The sequence below is a fragment of the Scyliorhinus torazame genome, chromosome 9 (genome assembly GCF_047496885.1).
Source record: "Scyliorhinus torazame isolate Kashiwa2021f chromosome 9, sScyTor2.1, whole genome shotgun sequence".
In the NCBI taxonomy this organism is placed as follows: domain Eukaryota; kingdom Metazoa; phylum Chordata; class Chondrichthyes; order Carcharhiniformes; family Scyliorhinidae; genus Scyliorhinus; species Scyliorhinus torazame.
In genome coordinates this window covers 210,475,494-210,488,435 of record NC_092715.1, presented here as the reverse complement: position 1 = coordinate 210,488,435, position 12,942 = coordinate 210,475,494, and the positions used below count along the sequence as shown (strand labels likewise).

At 44.5% G+C, this 12,942-nt stretch overlaps 1 protein-coding gene across 2 annotated transcripts in view; it reads right to left on the bottom strand.

Moving 5' to 3' along the window:
• Window positions 1-2,194: 2,194 nt before the first annotated feature.
• The window catches only part of saraf (store-operated calcium entry-associated regulatory factor), a 50,717-nt gene continuing 39,969 nt past the window's right edge, over window positions 2,195-12,942 (bottom strand). For both annotated transcript variants that reach the window (XM_072517049.1, XM_072517048.1), the window contains exons 5-6: window positions 4,904-5,028; window positions 2,195-4,285 (exon numbers count right to left, since the gene is read on the bottom strand). In XM_072517049.1, coding sequence (XP_072373150.1) covers window positions 4,260-4,285; window positions 4,904-5,028 — 151 coding nt within the window. In that variant the 3' untranslated portion in view covers window positions 2,195-4,259. The remainder of the gene's footprint in view (window positions 4,286-4,903; window positions 5,029-12,942) is intronic.

Sequence of the window (12,942 nt, the reverse complement as noted above, 5' to 3'; positions counted from 1 at the left end):
CTGAGCTACCAATCTGTACCAACTTCGAATCCCGCAGGCTCAGAACCCGAACGAAAGGCCATTCGTTTCCCTGACCTGGTGGGCCAGTTCCAAGTTAAGTATTGGCCTATTAGTCGTAGAAGTAGCTTAGACGTAGAATTTATACATGAGTAGTGATTGCTGTGTATAATAAATGTGCTTTGGTTTAAATCTTACTAAGCGGTGTATTGGATTATTGATCATTACACGGACTTGAACCACGTGGCGGTATCAGAAAGATACCTGGCGACTCAAGAGCAAAGGTGATAAAACAGAGCAATTAAACTGAGGCAAAGTTAGCAACACACCCAAGGTAGCCACCAAGCCAAGTCAAAAGACTGGACAAAGGAAAGCCGGCAGACACCGTCAACAGACTAACCCTAACCCTGCTCCCACCTTCCCCATCCCAAAATTGCCATCACCATTGAATGTAACCACCCAAAAGCAAATGAAACAGTGGTAAACAAAGACTTACCTAAAACTAAACCCTACATTCAACAAAACAAAAACTCTCAGCTCATTTTTTTAAAAACTGCAGTGAACCCTCCCAAACCATTAACTAACTCCCTAGTCAGCAGGGGGACTCCCAACTGGAGAATAAAAACCCCATCTAACTTGCAACCCCACACTCATGACAAAATGTCACGTCAAACAACAACGCTGAAAAGAGAAAAGGAACAATAGATTCATGTAAAATTTAAATAAAAACAAATCTAATCAAAGGCACTAAAGAGCACAACCCAACAAAGAACACGAAAAAAAACAATAAACACAAAGAGCCTTTCTAGTCATAAAACAGATCACACATCACACAGCTTGTGCCTTTTAAAGAGTCCAAATCTCCCACATGTGAAAAAAGTGGGGCTGTATTCTCTGACCCACCGTGCCACATTTCTGGTTCAGCACGTCGGCGGGATGCTCCGTTACGCTGGCTGGTCAATGGGGTTTCCCATTGTGGGGCAGTCCCATGCCGCCGGGAAACCCCCGGGCTGCCGGCAAAACGGAGCATCCCGCCAGCGGAGAATCCAGCCCCTGGTTGTTTTCCTCATGTGTCTCTAAAGCGAGCTGAATAAACCTTCCCAAACCTGACTCCACTCTTGCACAGGACAGCCTTCACTACATTAAATATGGCTCTTCTTTTCACTAACTCCGTACTCATGTACATCTTTATGGAGTTTCCTTCCCACTAGAGGTCGCGATGCTCCCTTACCCGTCAAAGAACCATTTATTTTTCTTTAAAACTATGAAATCTTATGACCACTGCACACGGCGGATCTTCAGAATGAGGGTTCGGTCGAGGTGAGCAATGGGCCCTGTCTAATTCGGGGGGGGGGATGCAAACCCACACTCACCCACTATCGTGAGGAACATGTTCGATAAAAATTCCATAGGGGTGCATCCCACAATCCCCTCCGGTAACCCCACAATATGGATGTTCTGCCTGCGGGACCGGTTGTCCAAGTCATTCAGCTTTGTTCTTAATGATTTATTGGCTTCGACCACCAAGGACAGATCGGACTCCAGAAAGGTAATCCGACCACTGTGATCTGTTACTGTCGCCTCCATCTTCTTAATCGTGGCTCCATGGGCTTCAACGAGTGCTGTCATGAGCCACACGAATGAAGACCAAGACAGCGCCAGGGACGCAAGTTCAATTCCCGCCTTGGCTGACTGTGTGGAGTTTGCAATTTCTCCCCGTGTTTGCGTGGGTTTCATCCAGGTACTCTGATCTCCACCCACAGTCCAATGTCCATTGCTAATCCCTTAAACTTGATGGGCCAAATGGCCCTCTTCTGCGATGTAGGAATTCTATGGTTCTCCTGTGCTGTTCAAAAGTTACGATAGTGAGGTGCCATGACAGAAGATAACACCCCACTCTCTATGACTCCTACTAGTTGTACTGTATTTATGAAATGAAATGAAAATCGCTTATTGTCACAAGTAGGCTTCAATGAAGTTACTGTGAAAAGCCCCTAGTCGCCACATTCCGGCAGGGAATGTTCGGGGAGGCTGTTACGGGAATTGAACCGTGCTGCTGGCCTGCCTTGGTCTGCTTTCAAAGCCAGCGATTTAGCCCTGTGCGAAACAGATTCTTTCACATTGATTTTTATATTCCAGCATAGATAAATAAGTGCAGATTTCTGTGCAGTGGAAAATTGTGGCCTACAAAACATGGTTGGGCTATGTTAGTTATTTATTCCTTATTGGTATCTGATTAGCAGCAATAAAGCATTGCCAACTAGTGAAACGTTTCAGCATATTTTAACATGAACACAAGACATCACAGGGATAAAAAGCACAAGCAATTGCAAGCTGCGTCTTCACAGAGGAAAATAAGACAGAATTCTATTCTAAGGAGAAGGTTGAATGTTTTAGATATAAACCGAGTAACATTGCTGTTTCTTGTACTATGAATGTTATGCTCCCTGAACTTCTCATGAGAGCAAAATAAAGATGGGCTATCACGTCGAACCTTCCATTTGAGAAAATGGAAGTGAGCCAAAGAAATATTCCTCTAATTTTCTTAATGCTGGGTCGGCCAATTCACTTCAATGCAAGGTACTTTTAAATTATTTTGTATGTGCACGAACTGCATCTTAAAAAGGACAACTTGCACGTGAATTGTGCAATGCTTTCTGGGTTGCTGTGCATCTGCATGCAACCAGAAAAAAAAATATATTATTTAATTTTCCAATTATGGGACAATTTAGCGTGGCAATCCACCTACCCTGCACATCTTTGGGTTGTGGGGGTGAGATCCACACAGACACGGGGAGAATGTGCAAACTCCACATGGACAGCGACCCAGGGCCAGGATTGAACCTGGGTCCTCGGTCCTGTGAGGCAGCAGTGCTAATCACCACGCCAACATGCTGTCCTACCGAAAGAAAAAATTGATCATAGAAAACATCAATGTCATTATGTGAAAGGCAAACAAACAAAAAAAAAACAACCTCTCTATCATTGGGGTTTCTTGAGCTATTTTTGGGTCTGTTATAATTGATAAAGATTGATTCGGTAGCAACGCTATTATTGTTGCATCATGACACCACCATGATGGCAAGCGAACTAGATAGACCGTGTGTTTTTCATTTAGCAATTCCCATATCCCATGATTCTTCCCTCATATCCAATCGAGCATTCAGATTTACTCTAACATTAAGCAGGGGGGTGGGCTTCCAGGACAACTATTTAATTATTCAGTCACTTATTTTCCATTATAAAATTTGATAACATTGAAACCCTTAATGTTGGGTGGGGTTGCTGGGTTATGGGGATAGGGTGGAGGTGTTGACCTTGGGTAGGGTGCTCTTTCCAAGAGCCGGTGCAGACACGATGGGTCGAATGGCCTCCTTCTGCACTGTAAATTCTAAATTCTAAACCAAAGAACATTCTTGCGCATTGGAACATTTAACATCCGGTGCCTTTGAAGAACCCATGTAAATATAGTCCATGCTTTTGTGCAGGACAGAGAGATAATTGTTAATGCTTGAAAGAAAGGGAGGCCAACAGGGACAGAAGCAGTGGGTAGTGGCTGAAGTAAACCAGTGGGTAAATCCATTAAAAAATTTCATGCGAGTACACAACCTCGTTTTAGCGGAGTAAAATGAAATATTAAGCAGGTCCTGCTCTGAATACCGAGCCAAAACTCACATTTTGAACTGTCCCCTTCTCCTCAAATAATATTCAGTTATTTAATTTGCCATATTCAGGATTTCCTCTAAAGCCTCAGAGGAGCAGAATTCTCTTAGCTAGCACTCTCATATGTTGCACTAAAATTCAAATAGAAAATTTACCAAAAGCATTATTAGGTTTAGCAAATAAGATTTTTGGTCAGTTTTATCCCCTCCCACCTCCCAATCGAGTTACGCGTGTTTTGGGGTAGAGGATGTATCAAAAGACTACCTTAGCTTATTGAATATTTTTTTCCTTCATATTTATGATAAATTATGGCAAAGTGAGCTTGGCTCAAATGTTCATTCATATGTGAATATTTCTCAGTCAGTAGTACCTTCATTGTTATTACAGGTTTGGAATACAAGTAGTTGGATGTTTACATAAAAAGTTGAGTGAAAATTTTAAAACTATTCAACAATGCAAGAACATCTCCTGCTCACAAAGAATGCCTCAGCCTTATGTTGGACAGTCAGACTGAATCAAGAGCATTTGAACAATTGTACAGCCAAATCTTGACAGTTTTTGCACTTTTTAATCTTCCTGTCCTCTTCGTCATGCACATCTCATCTTCTTTTTGTCCCACCATAGCCTGTTAAAATGAAAGTGAGAAACAAATTTGATCTCTTAATTGCAGCTTTTTTGCAAATACATTCTATATCTTTCCAGGAAACCTGTTGCACTTAGATGAGAAGCAGTTTGTTATTGTGGGGTACAACAGCGATCTCAGACAATAAAAACAGAAAATGCTGGATAAACTCAGCAGAACAGCATCTGTGGAGAGAAACAGAGGTAATGTTTCAAGTCCATATGACCCTTCTGTGGAACTTTGTTACGACACCGGATCAGCATTTTTCAATTTGGGCGACCCAGGGGGTTGCAACATTACAAATGGAAAATTAAATACTGGAAGATGCATAATATGTGAAGAAGTGGTGAAAATGAAAATCAGCAAAATCACGTTGAGAAACACTGTGGGGCTGGATTCTCTGTTTGGCGGGGTCCTCCGTTTCGCCAGCAGCACACTCACGTCTGCGGATTTCCCGACGACGTGGAGGTGCCCACAATGGGAAACCCCATTGGCCGGCTGCTGGGATAGAGGATCCTGCTGCCGGCGGGTGTGCGGCACACCAAAAAACGGGTGCGGCGTGGCGGCGCATCCCGCCCTGTAGCTTTATTGATATCATATTTGAAAGAAAATCATGTTTACCTGAAGTTGGCCTGGTTGCTGGACTTTCAGGATTCCAGTTAGTACCCGGCCTTGCCTGTGGTTGGTACCTGTAATAATCCGGATAGTTCTGATAGTGCTGATAGGATGAAGTGTTTGGCTGTGATCTGAAAGGAGAAGATTCAAAATGCATTATTATTTAATCTTTGAAATAATACTTTTAATTAAATTAGAATTTACCTTGCACTAACCAGGACATTTTTGCACAAGAATGTATGAAAAGCAGCGATATCTCACTCCTTTTCACCCACTGTAGATCCATTAAAACCACAAGATTGCCTTGCTATTACATGAAATCTGCAGGGGCAGAAGTTAGCTGTGCCCATTTTTCAGGAATAAATTGGGTTCAGCACCAAAAAATTCTATAGTGGCACTTGTCAGTCATCTAACTACTATAACTGCAGAGGTATTTATTTTAGGAAACCAGGTCAGTTGCCCTAAAACAGGCATTACAACCCAAAGGTATGTAAATCAGGGGCTTAATTGGGCGACCCATTGTTTCAGCCTGTTGCCGTCCCACTAAACATACTTTTTCCTATCTCAATCCTGCGTTTTTCTCCCCCTTTGCAGTCTACCCTTTTGCAGTCTCTTTGTGCTAGCATCGGTGATTCTTCCAATGCTCTATCTCACTTCAATGGTTTCTGTTACAGAGGCCAGAATTCTCCGGCTGTTGGGATTCTGCTTTCTGGCTGGCAGCGCGCCCCCCCTTTGGGTATCCCTGCAGCAAGGGGTGCCTTCAATGGGAAATACCATTGATAAGCAGTGGGAAGAGAGAATCCTGCCACCAGCAAACGCATGCCTATGAGAAATACGAGGCTGGGGGACCGGAGAATCCCGCCGGAGTGTCATTTTGAGTAGAGTGTATGCTCATTAGCCTTTGTTGTTTGTAGTTGTTTTACTGGTGTCTGTTAAGGGTTCTGAGCAGGTGCAAGCTTTGGGTAGGCTTTTTCAGTCTGCAAGAGGTGACCTGTTAAGCAAGACCTCAAGCGCTCCTGTTTTCAGTTATTACTGTTATTGCTAAACATTGCGTTTGCTGGTGGCAGGATTCTCTCTTCCCACTGCTTATCAATGGTATTTCCCATTGAAGGCACCCCTTGCTGCAGGGATACCCAAAGGGGGGGCGCGCTGCCAGCCAGAAAGCAGAATCCCAACAGCCGGAGAATTCTGGCCTCTGTAACAGAAACCATTGAAGTGAGATAGAGCATTGGAAGAATCACCGATGCTAGCACAAAGAGACTGCAAAAGGGTAGACTGCAAAGGGGGAGAAAAACGCAGGATTGAGATAGGAAAAAGTATGTTTAGTGGGACGGCAACAGGCTGAAACAATGGGTCGCCCAATTAAGCCCCTGATTTACATACCTTTGGGTTGTAATGCCTGTTTTAGGGCAACTGACCTGGTTTCCTAAAATAAATACCTCTGCAGTTATAGTAGTTAGATGACTGACAAGTGCCACTATAGAATTTTTCGGTGCTGAACCCAATTTATTCCTGAAAAATGGGCACAGCTAACTTCTGCCCCTGCAGATTTCATGTAATAGCAAGGCAATCTTGTGGTTTTAATGGATCTACAGTGGGTGAAAAGGAGTGAGATATCGCTGCTTTTCATACATTCTTGTGCAAAAATGTCCTGGTTAGTGCAAGGTGCAAGCTTTGGGTAGGCTTTTTCAGTCTGCAAGAGGTGACCTGTTAAGCAAGACCTCAAGCGCTCCTGTTTTCAGTTATTACTGTTATTGATAAACATTGTTATTTATTTATGTAAATACATTCCTTATTTTAAACAACACATTCGACTATCTACTTTGTGGTTTCAAGTTACCACATCATGGATGGGGACGTGCTGACCGAATGCAGGAAAGGTGGCTCTCCTCCGGGAACTCAGCAAATCGATATCTTCAACACGAAAATAGGCCACTGAAACCGCCCTCCTCCAAGACCACCATAACTACCAAGAAATGCCCGGGTATAGCTCTGGGACCCAAAATGGCGGCAGAATCAGTAAAAGCCGAGAGAGGAAGAACGGGACGTCAGCGAGCACGTGAGACGAATCCGAGCCAGCCACACCCAAGCAGGCTGGGTAGCCGGGGCTCTGGACCTCCCGACTCAGGTGCTACTCAAGCACAGGGTGCCACGCCATCACACTCAAAATGATGCCAATGGTGAAGGCAGCGGTCGCTGACGCCCTGGCCCCTTTCAAGATGGTGCTAGAAAAGACAGAGCAGCGGTTGGAGGCACAAGAGGCGACAATCAGAGAACTGGAGAAAGCGGCGACTGACCAGAGTGACAGAATCACTTACTTGGAGACAGAAATGACAAGGTTGGTGGCAAGGGACCCTGAAGGGGAAGTTAGAGGACCAGGAGAACCGGTCGCACTGCCAAAACCTCCGCATCATGGGGCTGCCGGAGGGTATTGAGGGCAGGATCCCCATGGAATATATGTGGCCCAGATTCTGTGTAAGCTGGGAGGAAGGGAGAGTTTCACAAACCCCCAGAGATAGAGCCCACAGGTCACTCAGGCCAAAGCCCTAAAGCGGGAGAATAACCAAGGGCCGTCATAGCGAAACTTCGCCGGTACCAGGCCCGGGAGAAGATGCTGACCTGGGCAAAGCACACATGGTCTTGCCAGCGGAAAGGCCACTCAATCAGAGTGTACCAGGACATTGGGCAGATGTGACCAAGCGCCGCACTGAATTTAACGCAGCCAAGGTGGCCTTTTACAACAGTGGGGTAAGATTTGGAATGTTGTACCTGGCCAAACCGTGGGAAATCTTCCAGGGGAAGGAGTACTACTTCATCGCAGCAGCCAAGGCGGACAGCACTGGGGAGGCAGCAGCAACAGAGGCAACAGTAGAAACAAACTGTGTGTGAACAGAAAAGGGCAATTGCACAGGACAGAACTGCCTCACTTTCAACCTAAATTTGAGTCCCAGGAAGGAGAGGGTGAGAGTGATGGGAGGAAGGGGGGAAAATTACAGGGGGGGAGATAGGGGCGACAAAAGAGATAGAAAGACCTAAGAGGGCGGCACTGAGTTGCCTCACTTTATACCTATATTTTGAGTCCCAGGAAGGGGGAGAATGAGAGCCCACATGGGCACGGGAGGGGGGTTTGTAGAATACAGGCTATCATGGTTCACACATGGCAGCAGCAAAAAGAACAATGCCAGGAACGACCAACTTGTTTCCCCCCTAACAAAGGGAAACCCTGGAGGCAGGGGCGCATCCACAAGGTTAGTATGGTTGACCCAGCAGGAAGGGGGGATTAGGAAACCACGCCCCCCCCCCCCCCCCCCCCCCCCCCCCCACCATCAGTATAGTCACCTAGAACGTCAGGAGACTTAAAGATCTAGTGAAATGATCCAGAGTCTTCGTCCATCTGAAAAGTCTGAGGGCTGGAAACACATCTGAGGGAGGAGCACTGACTGCAGGTAAGAAAAATCTGGGTGGGTGAGACATACAAATCGTGTTACAGGATGAGGGAGAGGGGGGGAGCCATACTTCTAAACAAGACGACGATTGTGGACCCAGGGGGACGGTATGACATTGTTAGTCGTCCTTGTAAACGTGTATGCTCCCAACTGGGATGAAATGGAATTCAAGAAAATCATGGCAGAAATCTCCGACATAGACACACATGACTCATCATGTGGCTGGAATTTAACTGCAAAGAGGATCCATGGACAGACATATCCAGCCCCAAATCGGGGAAACTAATGAATATGGCGAGAGAGCTGAAAGTCTTCATGGAGCAGATGAGGGTAGCAGACCCCTGGAGATTCACGCACCCGAGGGAGAAGGCGGACTCCTTCTTCTCCCAGGTCCACAGGGAGAAGAAGGATCGACTTGAATCCTCTTGAATCGACTTCTTTTTAGTGGGGAAATCGGTGATCTAAGGGTAGCAGGAACAGAATACTCTGTAACCGTAATCTCCGACCACAGTACGTAGATGTGAGGTTGGATACGGGCCGGGCTCAATGTCCCTCATGGAGGCTGGACAAGGCCCTCCTTTCCAAGAAGACATTTTGCGATCGGATATCACAGGCCATAGATGGGTACGTTACCAACAACCAGAACGGGGAGGTCTCACCCTCCACATTCTGGGAGGTGCTGAAGGTTCTGATCGGGGGAAATTATTGCATTCAAAGTGTGTAAAAATACAAGAGAAGCTACAAGCTTAACCTGAGCAAGTGCGAGATCTTCCCTGTTAATCCACAGGGGAAGGGACAGAGCTGGGGGACTGCCATTCAAATAGGCCCAGACTAAACTCCACTACCTGGGTATCCAAATAACCCACGACTGGACACAGTACCTGACAAGTTTGGTGGAGGAAGTCAAAAAGGGCCTGCAGAGGTGAGGCTCACTCTCTCTCTCCCTGGCAGGGAGACTGTAGACGACGAAAATGAACACGCTGCCCAGGTTTTTCTTCCTGTTCAGATTTCTCCTGACCTACATCCCCAAGGCCTTTTTTAACGCAGTTGACAGGTTAATCATGGCATTTATGTGGGGGGGGGAAAAGAACCCGGGATCCAAAAGAAGGTCCTATAGAGGAGGAGAAACGCTGTAGGCTTATCTCTCCCGAACCTACAGTTCTACCACTGGGCGGCTACAGCAGAAAGAGTACGGGGATGGGTCAAGGAACCAGGAGCGGAGTGAGTGAGAATGGAGGAAAGTTCCTGTGCAGGGACATTCCTCAGAGCGCTGGCCACAATCGCATTCCCATGGTAAGTTTCTCCTTTAAAAACACTTACCTTCACAGGAGCAGGCCTTGGGATTTCAGCGGGAGCGGTGCGCAAGTGATTTCTGGGAGGTAAGTTTCTCCTTTAAAAACACTTACCTTCACAGGAGCAGGCCTTGGGATTTCGGCGGGAGCGGGAAGTTGCACATCAATTAGGAGGTATTCAGGCGTAGTTAAAAGTGAGATTTAAAATGGGATATAAGTATTTGAAAGTTCTTTAGAAAATCAGTAATAATGATTAACATTGTGGAAGTTATTTAGAACACAATTCTCAGGAAGTAAACAAAAAACAAAATCAAAATCTATAAATTGGGATTTGTAAATGATTAGTTGAACTCGGCATAGTCTTGGTTGATTAAAAAAGAAAAAGAGGAGAACACAAAGGAATCTAAAATTGAAATGCGAAGACTAGACATTCGGTGAGTTGAGTCCATGTGCTCCTTTATTAGAGGCAGCCATGATGTACCTACATTAAAAAATGTTGTTCGGTGAGTTCCAAATTGTAGAGATTTCAGTATTTTCTCTGTAAACTCACTACATATCAAACTTAAGATTTGGGGATTTTCATATAGCAAAGACTATGGATTTTTAAAACTTTATTTTAAGATTACACAGGGGGAAAGGAAGATCCCAGGAGAAAGGAAGTGATATGGCACAGCTCCACTGGGTCCTTGTGCCCGCTGAGTTGCAAGAAAGTCACTAGCAGAAGAAATGAAGTTTAGAATGTAAACTACATTGCAGGCAGAGCTTTAGGGAATAAAGATATGGGACCGGAGCTAAGATTAGGAGTATTACTTGCAGTATCAGGAAATGAGAATCCGATGGCAGGGAAAGATTAATAAAAATAGGTGCAGAAATGTTTTAAAATTAAGATATTAAAACCAATTGATAACGTAAAGGAGATAAGGAAAGCAAACCTAGCAATAGAAAGAATGACAGGGTTAATCAGCACAGGGTGAATCAGCACACAATTCCAGCACACAATCCAGGGAGACGATAACAGGCCGTAAAAGAAATAGCCCTTGACCCAAGGTGCCAAATGCGTGCTGGAGATAATGATCAAAGAGTTTGAACAGCACGGAATCATTCAAGAAGTCACATATGCATCGACGAATAGCCCACTTCAGGTAGTTAGCAAGCCTGCTGGTACATTTAGAATGGTAACGAATTACAAAGCATTAAATAAGGTTACAAAAAGAAAAAGAGAAGGATAAACGGTATTTAATAAATCCACAAACTATATTGGAGAAGGTGGCAGGCAAAACTTATTTAACTAGTATAGATTTAGCCAACGGATTCGGGAGTGTTCCGTTAGACCCAGACAGCAGGGAAAAGACAGCATTTACCTTTGGCACTAAACATTACGTATACTGTAAATTGCCACAAGGATATGTTAATTCCCCAGACCACTTTCAGACAATAGTAAGGGAGTTGATTAAAGATGATTTGGCTTTAGGATATATTGATGATGTGTTAATTGGAGATGATGATCATGGGGACACATGTTGAAAGAGTGACCAAAATTATTAAAACACTTAATGAAGCAGGATTTAAGATAGGGTTAAAGAAATGCCAGATTGGCAGGAATGAAGTCGACTATCTTGGGTAGTCAGTGTCAAGGGCAGGTGGGGAAGCCAGTGTTGGGATGAGCGAGAAAGCTGCTAGAATTGCAGCGCCCGTTTCACGAAACAAGGGTAAGCAAATCATGGGAATTTTGGGGTATTTGAGACCAGTAGTGGAAGTCTTTATTCTAGATCCATTTATGAAACTTTGAAAGGGGATTTTAGGTGGACCAGTGAAGAACAAAAAAAATTACAGCACAGGAGCAGGCCCTTCAGCCCTCCCAGCCTGCGCCGATCCAGATCCTTTATCGAAACCGGTCACCTATTTTCCAAGGATATACTTCCCTCTGTTCCCCGCTGTTCATATCTGTCTCGATGCATCTTAAATTATGCTATCCTGCCCGCCTCTACCACCTCCGCTGGCAAAGTGTTCCAGGCACCCACCACCCTCTGCGTAAAAACTTTCCACGCACATCTCCCTTAAACTTTCCTCCTCTCACCTTGAAATCGTGACCCCTTGTAATTGACACCCCCACTCTTGGAAAAAGTTTGTTGCTATCCACCCTGTCCATATCTGAGATTTGTCCTACTTTCCCGATATTGCTTCAAAGCTTCATCAGTTTTAAGTCGCCTAGATCTTATGTATGCTTCCTTTTTCACCTGAGCTAGTCTCACAATTCCACCCGTCATCCATGGTTCACTAATCTTGCCATTTCTATCCCTGATTTTCTCAGGGACACGTCTGTCCTGCATTCTAATCAACCTTTCATTTCAAATGTGGATTTACCCTTAAACAGCTGCTCCCAATCCAAGTTCCCTAGCTCCTGTCAAAGAGGAGGTTGGACCAGTTAAAAACAGCTGTAGCAACATCCGGGCTATTAGAGGAGAGACATGAAGAGGACGATTTGAGCATTAAATTTGATCTGTACGCAAATGGATATGGTATGGTGCTGGTTAATCATAGTACTCAGACACCTATCAAACATTGACAGGAAATTGGTCAAGGGCTGAACAAAAGTTTTCGGACATTGCAAAATGTTTGGCAGCCATAACAAAAAGGAAAGCAGAGATTGAAAATCTATCAGCCGGGAAGAAAATTTATGTCACAAATGAATTTTTTAGAATTGACAGAGTTGACCAAGAGACAGGGTTGCCAGCAAGGCGCGAATACAGCTCGATGGGAAAGATGGGAAACCATTCTTTTAAACCCTGCCTTAATGTTTATTCATAACATTAAAAAGGGACAGAAACTTGATATATCTGTTAGCAGAACAGAGTTGGTAAATGCTTGGGTGGTATATACGGATGGTAGTAAAGTTGAGGACGAGGGACAAGCCAGGGGGGCATCCATTTATTTATTTTTTAATTCAGGAAAGAAAAAGGTGGAGAAACAGGGAGTAAAGAAACATAGTAGCATAGAAAAAAACTGAGACACTGATGGAAGAATGGTCACTAGAGTATGCAGGCCCTCTTTTTCCTAGGAGCAGCAAAAGTAATTTGTACTTTTTAAAATCAAAGCTGATAGCAGCACGGGGGACGTTGAATTAGAGAATCAGTGGCATCTGGAGCAAAGGAATTATATCAGAATTAAAACATCCAACCCAATTAAATGATAAAAGAGGGATTATAATAATCCATTTGCAACCTATCGGCAGCAAACGAAGAAACATAATTAGTCAGGAATTGAGAATATGGGATGATAGATCAAGGGCTGTTATTAATGGACCCCA